The sequence below is a fragment of the Sesamum indicum genome, linkage group LG1 (genome assembly GCF_000512975.1).
Source record: "Sesamum indicum cultivar Zhongzhi No. 13 linkage group LG1, S_indicum_v1.0, whole genome shotgun sequence".
Classification (NCBI taxonomy): Eukaryota; Viridiplantae; Streptophyta; class Magnoliopsida; order Lamiales; family Pedaliaceae; genus Sesamum; species Sesamum indicum.
The window spans coordinates 7,696,845-7,707,864 of NC_026145.1; the positions used below are offsets into that span (position 1 = coordinate 7,696,845).

At 36.7% G+C, this 11,020-nt stretch overlaps 1 protein-coding gene across 1 annotated transcript; it reads right to left on the bottom strand.

Annotated features, from left to right (window-relative positions):
- LOC105158073 (AT-rich interactive domain-containing protein 2) lies at nucleotides 1,222-7,470 on the bottom strand. Its single transcript, XM_011074702.2, has 3 exons — nucleotides 7,151-7,470; nucleotides 5,654-7,005; nucleotides 1,222-2,420 (listed from the first exon to the last, which is right to left on the bottom strand). The coding sequence occupies exons 2-3, from the start codon at nucleotides 6,932-6,934 to the stop codon at nucleotides 1,515-1,517; spliced, it is 2,187 nt and encodes a 728-aa protein (XP_011073004.1). The 5' UTR covers nucleotides 6,935-7,005; nucleotides 7,151-7,470; the 3' UTR covers nucleotides 1,222-1,514.

Here is an 11,020-nt window from a genome sequence, read left to right on the forward strand (position 1 = left end):
AGTGAATTTTGACCAATCAATAAATTTATTTATTGTACAAAGACAGACATCAAGAGTATAAAATGTAATTTTTCAAATTATAAAGAATTTGCATAATTATATTAAAATTTAGAGAAGTGATTGTGAAGATATCTTTGATGGGGTCTTAGTCCTCATCCCTTTGTGATTTTGTCCTTCAATAATAGATTAAAAAATAGCTTGTAGAAGACTATATAACATTAAATGTTATTTAACTATAAGTTTAATTCTCTCTATCTCATTTATTTTTTTTTGCAGGAAAATGTTTCTGCAAAAAACCCCGAGTTATGTTATTGTACTTCCACAAAGGATGTCAGCGGTCGGGCGAGTTTATAAATTTTTTAAAACATTTTATAAGATATCTGAAAACTTATAAGATGCTATAAATTATTTGATAAATTTCTTAGAAAAAAAGTTATAAGCTCTAAAAATAAAATGTTATGAACTTATAAAAAAATAATAAGGAATTAATAACATATTTTTTAAAAACTTAACAGACTCGTTGAAATTTATTATAAATTTGTTATTATTGATGTTTTATTAGCTCTATAATCTTATTTTATGCAAACACTTCGTGAACTGATCTTAAAAAAAGATACAAACATTTTATAAACTTTGAAAGTATCTTATAAGATATTCGAGCTTATACGAAGACTGTAATGAATAATTATACTTGCTTTAACTTCCAAGTAGCTGTATCAAGTGCCTGGAAGATTTTTCACCGGACTAGACCATACCTCACTCTTCTTGAATTATAAATCAATTACGTATCTAAGCATAATACAGTTATCATCTGATTGTTTCAAATTTGGCCAGACCTGATCCGAGCTAGAATTCGGGCAGGTGCTTTCATTTCAGAAAACAAATGTTATCAGTTGCATTAATGGAGAAGCAGGTTTTAAAGCATCGTTCGACAGAGTAGCAATTTTAGGATCCACCATAAACATGCAGACAAATTGAACCACCAGCAAACTAGAGATGTTCCAGTTATATTCAGTGACATTCACCATGCAGTAGATGTTGAACTAACAAACGAGCAAACGAATGGTCAGACGCACACAAGCATGCAGGTGAACTCGACGGAGCAGCACTTCAATCTGAAATAGCATTGGCGAAATACGAACATTGAAGTAAAGAGAACAAAACACACAATTTTAACACGACAAGCAAACATCTTCGTCAAGATGCTAACTACAGCCAAACTCGGAAAATCTGGCATTTGACAGTCACTAGGAAGTATTTACAAGGGAACCAGAGTTATCATTACATGGATTGACCAAAAAGCTATTTCAAAATTGTTGCTCTCGGAACATGAAAGCTTTACGATGATCTACCACAATCCAGAATTCAACAAGACAACTTCTTCAAACACCAAATCGCTATATGTAGTTTGTTGTATGAGTCTAGATTGATAAATATAGAATACTGTAACAAAACATAATAGAGAAAGTAATTCTGTATGGGCTGCAGAAGAAAGCACAAACCTTTTGATTTGACTACACAAATTCGGTGGACTCCTTATTCAGGGTGCATGATATCAACTTTGGGCCGGGTGTATAGAGCGCTCGGTATCCAAAACTACTGCCTATCGACCCGCATTCTTTTTCGTCATCATCACTGTCAATGTCTTTTGGAGTTACACGGTTCTGATAACTTCTGCGCTGGACAAGGAAAACGTTGAAGTAGTAGCTGACTAGTTTTTCCCGCGTCTTGGAAGGTAAGAATCTTGAAGCAGTGTTCCAGAACTTGTTTGAGAAAGCAGCGTATGACCTCATCATATCCTTGAATCGCTTTTCCTCTTCTTCGGTCCAAGAAAGGGAAACCTCCTCACCCATGCGATCGAATCGCCAACGATAGAAGAGCAAACCAAGTTCTTGTTTTAGTTTAAAACGCTTCTCGGCAATATGGAACCTAACACATTCAACAGAATCGGGAAATGGGCAATTGCACTGCTGCTGCCTTCCCTTCCCAATGGGATCCAATTGATTTGTCGAGTTTCTCTCACCGTCTTCCGGAGCCCACATTCTTGTGCCCAGCCACTTGGAGTCGCTCTCAGCATGCACGCCAGTCCACTCTGGAACTTCAGCTTGAAAGAGAGGACCCAGAGAAACTTGTTTCTCAGCTGGCACATCAGACGACTTATGTTCATTCGAGTTTATAGGTGGTTCCTCAACATCTGCAATGACTAATTTCGCAGGTGTTTTCGGGCTATTTCCTGCTTCTGCCGCTTGATGAACAATGTCCTTGCTTTGAGGGGCTGAAGATGAACTGCAACATGGACATAAGTAAGATTTTGTCGAAGAAGGTACCCTCTTGCTGCATCTTAGTTTTTCTGTAGATTGGTGACTGGGAACATCATCCTCGTACATTGAAGGATGCATTCTTGGCTTCTTCTGCTGATCCTGGTCCAGACCAAGACACTCTCAATACAAATTTAGACGCAATTGCACATCAAAGAATTGATGCATAAAAAAATATATATCAAAATTAAAACACATGTCCACAGAGCATGTTTGCACATAATAATTTCAAGAACAATAACTCCCGTATCTCTTTGCTTCCTAGAAACAGCATGACATAGTCGTATACTTTGTGACCGCAGAAACTATTCTGTCTTATACGAGTTTACTTATAAATTAAATAGAAAAGAGTTCCTAGCTTCAAGATAAATGAAGAAATATCTGCTGTGATGACTCATTCGACCCTCCAACAAGCACATCATTAATTAGTTTGCTAGAATAAGAAAGCGAACCTCGCCACATCATATCAGAATACTAATACTTCTCACGGCGCTTTGTCTTACCGAATATAAGATATTGTACTTCATCAAGAAAGATTCTTTCTACTCTTTTGAAAATATGGGAAGATTTTTAACTTAGATTAAGCGGAATAGGAATAACATAACATTTCACTTTGAAAGGGGAAATAAGATATCACATCAACTACCAGTTGTTTTCCATTCAAATGCTTAATCAAGACAAGCACAAACTGCCGAAGCATTCTTAGACAGTTACCTCCAAAGGAATGAAAACAGTTGGATCCAAAGTAACCCGGTGATCATTTACCGGACGTTCATCAGTAGATCTTAGTGGTTCAGGACATCACAAGGGACCTCATACGAGTAACCTTTCGAAGTTTAAATATCAGAGATAAAAGGTGCCATTCATAGCCAACAAAAGGTTGGTGTCTATATTAAATTATCTATGTCCGTATCTACTTACGTGATGCTAAAGCTCATACAATCATCCACAAGACATTATTTTAGAAGTTAGAAGAGAAATTAATGTCTAAGCATAATTGAAATATTATCCGCTTCTTTCATGCATACAACTTATAATCTTCATTCTCCCAAGCTCACCTAAATGCTTGTAGTTTTAAAAATTAAGCTGCTTCCGCTTGCACAAAACTTCCAATACGTTATTTAGAATCATGCTCTTATACCATTATCAATTTATTACATCATTGCAACTATTCTAGTGTATCATATAATTATCCTCAAAGGCAAGGCGCACACCCCAAGCACCACCTAACAACCTCTGATTGCAGCCTGCATGTAAACCATTGCTTTTCGATGTAAAATTCCAATAACATCCACAAAAATGGAGAATGATTTATGGTGGTGATGCTTTAAGTATCCAAAATTCTCCAGAAGAAATTAGATTTGGTGATAGATATTATGAATGTACACAAATTCTCATGTGTACTCCTGTAACTGATGTAGTTGTTAAGTCCATTTTACATATTCAATTGTTCTGTTCTTTCTTTGCTTTAGTTAAACAAAAAAAGAAAAATGCGGACATTATAGGAAGCTACTTTCTGCTCCATTACTTCAATTTCTTGTGCATGCCATGCAACTTACTATGATGTCTTCTATCAACTTTAGATAATCCTCCTTTTCCGAACTGTGTCAAACATTTCGTTAACTTAATTTCCATTAGAGGTGTTGTGACAACGCTGAGTTTTATATAAGAATATTAATATAAAACATAAGCTAAAAAAATAAGCAACCTAGTAGGAAAAAGATTATGGTAAAAACTTGAGATCCAAATGGAAAAAAAGAGCAAACTAAGGACGTTGGACATTTCTAGCTCTTGAAATGTTAAATTAGTATAATAAGATAACAGTTTGATAAATATCAAAACTATGTAATAAGTAAGATGATTCTTGAAAAAGATTAATGTTTAATGTTTCCTAATAAAATTTGATCTTCCGAAAGTGCTGACAAAATTTTTTCCATCTGAATATTCTAGAACTTTACAGGAAGAAAAAACCGGAGTTTCTAATCACTCATCTCAGGTGCATACTCTCAATGATTTTTAACACTTAGGAGAGCAAAGGCATGCGCCCCGAGCCCGAGCTTAGACCCAAACACACTCCCTACAAGAGAAACATCCCCAGCATTAGGATTGCCCGGAGGCATTCTCTGATTGCCAGCGCTTGAAATTGCCCCATAAACACCTCTTAAGACACCGGTCTATTTAACTGACCCTATGATAAAAACGACCAACTGAAGAAACAACAATATACATCATATAAGATTTAGACTGCCTAAGCATCACCAAAATAGAAAGAGATTGGCTGTGAGGATCAATGCTCAGCATAACAATTCCTTCATTACAGTCTGTACACATGAAAAACACTTTATGAAACTTCAATCATTCATAACTCAAAGATTAAATTTAAGATGATCCCTGAAACCAAAACTTAGTACTATAGCCACCATATGGAATAAGCAGAAAATGGAAAATTAATTAAGAATAATCAAGTCAAGACTTTTTTCATGCATGCATAAACTTTCTCCCCTGACCATCTGCTCGTGCTCGGTCTCCAAAGTTTCAATGTCCAACACGCATCTCATTTTGCAATCAGGTACTAAAACTGCTGTAGCAGTATCAAACTTTATCATAATTAGGGCGCTTTGACTTGATTTTATATTTAATTGTTTCATGTGAATATTCCCATTCAGCTATTCAATATGTGGCATACTGTAATTCCTATAAGCCTTCTTAGGAGGGGCCTATGGGAGGCAATGAACAGGACCTTGACTATATGAAAACTAAGAAAGGTAATTCCATGAGACCTTTCCCTGCTTCATTTCAGCCATCCAACTTCCAAAAGATTAAATTAAATATAAACAGCCTGAATTAATTACAGTTTTTGCTTTTCAAGATTATTTGCAGTTAAACTCGTTATTTCAATAGAATCTCGCTATTGTGGCGTATGAACATAATTGCTGCTAAACTATATGCCAGGTCATTATTCTGCTGAAATTTCGACAGCCATGTTCAGCTTTGGGGAGAAAGGACCATGTGTATTCTGATATTATTGTTTTCTTACAGTCCAGCCCTCCATGTTATTGCGATAAATATGGTAAGAGTATGTAACCTAGGAATTCGCACCAGCCAACTAGGACCAACTAAACCTCCTTACTGAAGTGGAAAACAAAATCAAGATAGCCACATATAACGTAGTTAACGATCGCAAAAGATTACACAGGTTACTTTGGTATTGCACTGAATATACAAATTAAAGCTCAAAACAGGGAATAATTATGGGAAAAATCTAATGATTTACATTTAGGATATTCCATATATAAGATCAGCGAAAACAATCAACCAATAGATAAAGCTTTTACCTTCAGGAGATTTTCACCTCCTTTTGTAGCAGGTCTTTGTATCAGCAATGCTTCTCGAACTAACAGAGCTTGGACCCACAACTCTTCATTCCCATAGTCACTCATCTTGGAACATTCTGGTATACCAAGTGAAGGATCATTGGGATGTTTTGCGACATCTTTCAACCAGTTTAGCATTCCTCTAGAGGAATGCGATTGTCTTTTTCTCTTCCTAGAATCCAGCACATCTCCGACGTCACTTCTGGCTAGAATAGCTGTATCAGTGCTCTGTTCAACACTGACTCTATCTTTATCATGAGTAGTGTTGTCAGAAAGATCATGTGTTTTACTAATCACTTTCTTGACAACTTTCTTAGCTACCACACAAAGATCAGTATTATCTTGGACAGAAAATCTTTCATCATCAACAGCAGCAACAGCAACAGTTTCTCCACAATTAAGGATTTTGTTGATAACTTTCTCAATGACTTTCTTTGCTGATGCCACAATGTTATCGCTGTCTTCATCGCAAGACTTTCCACCATCATCATCGATTTCTCCTTTACAAAAACCATTTGATTCATTCACAGCCTTTCTTACCATCTTCTTGGTTGATTCTGTAAAATAATCATCAATGCTGCTGTCTATATTGCCATGTGCCTTACAAATGATACCCTCAGCAACCCTTCCAACAGATAGCCGAGAGTGATCAGCACCACTGCATAACACGTTTGCCCTGTCCTTAGCATGTTTCACAAAGTTGCCTACTTTCTCTTGCTTCCCTTGCTCCTGCCCGTCCCTTAACTCACCTCTAAACCTAGTTTCCAACTCCCGAGACAACAAATCCAATTTTTGGACAAGTCCATTTTGTCCATCCTCCAAATCTCTCTTGCTGAACACTTGCTGTAGCCATTGATCCAACTCCTTCAAATACTTCATATAAATCAACTTAATGGATGGAATCACCCGGAATCCTAATCCACATTCTTCCGAGACAAATCCCCACAAGTTATTTCTCGAAACAACATCATGTCCACCAATTTTCCTCACCACCCAAAAAAGTTTAAGCAAATCAACCGGCCGCCCATCACCACACAACGCCGGAATAGGCCTAATGCTCTTGCCACCAGACTTCTCACTCATAAAACCAACAAGCACTTGATCAAACAAACCCCTGAGTCTCTCCTTACATGAATCAAAACGACATTTCTCTATTTCAAAATCAAGATCAAAACCGAACCCACAATTCCCTTTAGCATTCCCATCACCCTCATCAACTCTTAACTCTCTCCATTCTTCCATTAACTTCTACTTCTTTTTTACCTTTCAGCCTAAAACTTTTCCGGGTTCTTTCCTCTTTTTTTTTTTACTCTCTGAGGGACAATCAATTACAAACAAGAAATATTTCAGACAAATTTAAATTAATGCTAAAGAAATTTAAAGCGATACATGCAGCATATATACATATATACATACATACAAATGCTCTCATTTGAACGCAAAAGTTTGAATCTTTACCTTGTTTGCGCCTCCAACAGCAATGGAAACAGGAGCCTCTCCCTGTGTGCTATGAATACAGCAAAAAATCGGACAAGATTTAAGTGGGATTGCAATTTCAGGTGTGGTTTTATAGTAGTAATTATGTTTTGACGAGCTGTCTTAAAATTTTGGAAAGTATGAGGATTATGTGAATATCTGGATGGAATTATGAAAATGGAAGCCAAAATCAAACAACAGGGCACTGAAGAAGGAAAACTTAACTATTTGATTTTGCAAATAAAGAAATTAATTTAGAGTGGAGATAATTCCTAGGCACATTCACAACTCACCTAGGAAAACAAAAGGGAAAACCCAACCCTAATTCTTGTCTAGGTTTAAATTGTAATAAGTTTATGGATATGAGAATGTGGCAATTGTTTATCCCTATATTAATTTACCATTTCCCATTTCCAAAAGTTAAATTTATTAACTATTAATGTATTTGTAGCCTTGCCAGATATACTTAGCATATAATTTATTATATTATTTAATACATTCAAATTAAATTAATTGATTCAATACATTATTAGTTCAAATCAATTAATATATTCAAATAAGACAAGAAAATAAAAGACTACTATAAAAGTAGACAAAATAATAACCTTTTAATTGTGAGGCACAACCTTATCAATCGAGCAAGATCTCATTGATACATCATATTATTGCAGTAGATAATTTTGTATACTTAATATATGAATAATTGCCATATATTTTTCCATTTTTCAAAATAAATATGTGACAATCATATGACACTGGGATGTAATAAATATTAGGTGTAGTATTTAGAAGATTGAATTGATGTATGGGAATGGGCTGGAAAATTAATGATTCCAAATGTATTTTGATACTATGTTTAATATAATTGACCATTTATTAGAAGTGTGCATCTATTTGATGTTTGATGATGTGATACGTTCAAAAAATATATAAATTTTTAATAGATTTACATTATGCTCAAAGTTTGGATCGAAGTGAATGCAAATTCTGAATGAGTAATCTACAAAAAGGGCGTTAGTAATCCAACGCTCAAGTCAGTATTGGATTTGAGATTAAATAAAGTAAAAAAAGTAAATAAATGTAATTGAAATAGAGGTATGGTGAATAAAGTCAGTGAAAAATGTAAGAACAAGTGATAATGTGCTTGTAAATTGCTTAGAGGTTGTTTAGAGAGTGAGAGAGATGATTTAGAGAGTAAGAGAAGTGTGAGGGAAGTGCGGGGGATGTCCGGAGAGTGAGAAAAGCTTAGGAATGTGAAAGACGTTAGAGAGTGTCTGGGAGGTCTCTTTCGTATGGAGGAGTAAACTTATATTTATTGGGGATGTCCCCTTGGGATGGGGCTCTACACGTTTCCTTCATTCTCGAGGAGAAATGGATAATCCGTTTGGATAAGTCATAATCTGTTCTTATCTTCTGTCGATCATGTTTATCTCCAAGTTGGGGGACTCTTCATCAGCAAGGATTCCTAACCACTCGGGAGCCTTAGCCACCAAGGAGTCCAGGGCTTTGGGGGACCTCCTTCATCTCTAAGGAGTCCCAGCCGTCATGGAGTCCTTCCTTACTAGGGCTGATATGGCTCGAAGGTGGCTGCTGATACCTAAGCCAACTAGATATCACGGTGGAGCATGGACTGCCATGCAGGCCTTTTGGGTCAAATATTTTATTGAGCTTTGATCATGGTTCTAGTAGGGAGATATCTTGGGTTTCCTCTCTTTGCCAATCTGTTTTGGAAGACACTTGCCAGGGAGGCCTAACAGTTCCCTTTGAGCTTCTTAGGATGTTACAGGCCTCTCGTTTCTTTCTTCTTTTTAGATCGATTAGACCTCTTTGGGCCAGCTTATTCTTATGCATAAGGGTCGTCTGGATAAGCCATAACTATTCTTATCTTTTATCAATCTTGTTGTTGAATGCTTATCTCCGAGTTTAGGGGGACCATTCATCAGCAAGGACTCCTAAACGCTAGGGAGTCCTAGCCGCCAAGGAGTCCAAGGCTTTGGAGAAACTTCCCTCATCTCCAAGGAGTCCCAGCCGTCAGGGAGTCTTTCATTACTAGCGCTGATGTGGTTCCAAGGTAGCTGCTCCTAAGCCAACTGGATGCACGATGGAGCATGGGCTGCCACGCAGGCCTTTTGGGCCGAATGTTTTGTTAGGCTTTGATCATGGTCTGAGTAGAGGAATGTCTTGGGATTCCTCCCTTTGCCAATTTGCGTTTCTTTCTTCTTTTTGAATGGGTTGGCCCTCTTTGGGCAACTAATTGTTATGCACATCACTATGTATGATGTTTTTTTTTTTTTTGGGGGGGGGGGGGGGGTTAGTTTTGGTTTTTTTTTTTTTTTAGGGTATTATAAGTACTATTTGTTTTGATGTTATTATTTTTTAAGTGTATAATAAGTCACATTTATGTAAAAAATTGTTGATTTTTTTTAATCTAATGTATATGAAAAATATTAAATCATCTCCTATTTAAAATAGAAATACATATTACATAGATAATTTATTGTTTATCAATTATTGAGTCATTAAATTTGACCATTTATTTCCCATACTCTATTACTTACCAAACAAATGAATTAAATAAATCAAAATAAATTGACTCAAGTTTTCAAACTATACATTTTCCCTTATCAAATGTATCAAAAATCTTATCTTAATAACTTATTTCCTATTTTCATTTCATTACTAACCTTTTTTTTTCCTTTGAAATCGATTAATGCATAACAAACATCTTTAACCATTGATGTGTGCAAAAACCACATGTATGGAACGATTCGTGCACTTGAGATTTTGTGGGCCAAATCCCTTCATAAATCTGAAATAGGGACCTACAAAAGAAATATCACTCCAACGTTCAAGTTAGTATGCGATTGTGGAATGATAAAGTTAAAAGAAAAATGTGTAGAATCGAGATAACAAGCTATAATGAGAGAATGATCAAGATTAAAACGTGTGATAGAAATATTAGCTAGGTGAATCAAAAAACATTGCCCTCGGTTGGGGGTGGCAAACCTGCTTTTATAGCTAAAGTACCCCAGTGAGTGAGGAGTTTTGTCTCCAGGGAATCGGGGAGGCGATTGTTGTGGATAAGCCTTCTTCAAAATCAGTGTCAGTTGGAGAGGTCCAAGAGAATCTAACTTGGTTGGGAGAGATCAAGGCAGGGCAGCAGTTCTGCTGGCCATATTCCATTTTCCTAGGGGTAGTTGTCCACGTATGTGTCCTTATCATCTTTTTATTTGAATAGTTTACCGCCAGCTGGGCAAACGTCCTTCTAGTGGATAGGGTGGCATTGTCCCCCTTGACCCTTTGGATCAATGGACTCCCTGCTTGGACTTCATCCCCCTTGGGCCTTAGTTGAGAAGACAGTTTTCTTAGAGTCTCCTGTTTTATTTGGTTTTTTTTTTTTTGTTTGTATTAGGCTAACCATTTTTGGTCATATCATTCAGTCCCCCCCACTCTAAAGAGGATAAAGTTCACATAATCATCCTTAGAGTAGAGATCCCTGTAGAGATGCCTTTGCCCCCTTCTCAGAAAATGTCCTCTGCAAGAGAATCCTTCCTCTGGAAAGAGAAGGGAGACAAACCCCTCGAATTTTGGTAACAACCTTGTCAGATAGTATTTGATGGCTAGAACCTAGCCTGCCTTGGGGTTGTGCGCTTGTCCGCCACCCTTCTTCTTTTAAGGGGTAGTTAAAGGTAACCGCCCCCACGAGTGACCTCTTGTAACTGCTCAATTAGCGACAGTTATTTGGCATAAACATGGGTAGCCACATCCCATTTATTCATCTTCTTTCTTAGTAATATCTCTTTCTCTTCTTTCCTCATTCCACCCACGACATGGAAACAGATCTTTAACTCT

Excerpts from the sequence above, each read along its gene's own strand:
- LOC105158073 (XM_011074702.2), bottom strand. The coding sequence starts at position 6,934 with ATGGAAGAATGGAGAGAGTTAAGAGTTGATGAGGGTGATGGGAATGCT. Across the intron at positions 2,421-5,653 it reads GAGGTGAAAATCTCCTGAAG|GATCAGCAGAAGAAGCCAAG; the intron begins GTAAAAGCTTTA and ends GGTCTGGACCAG.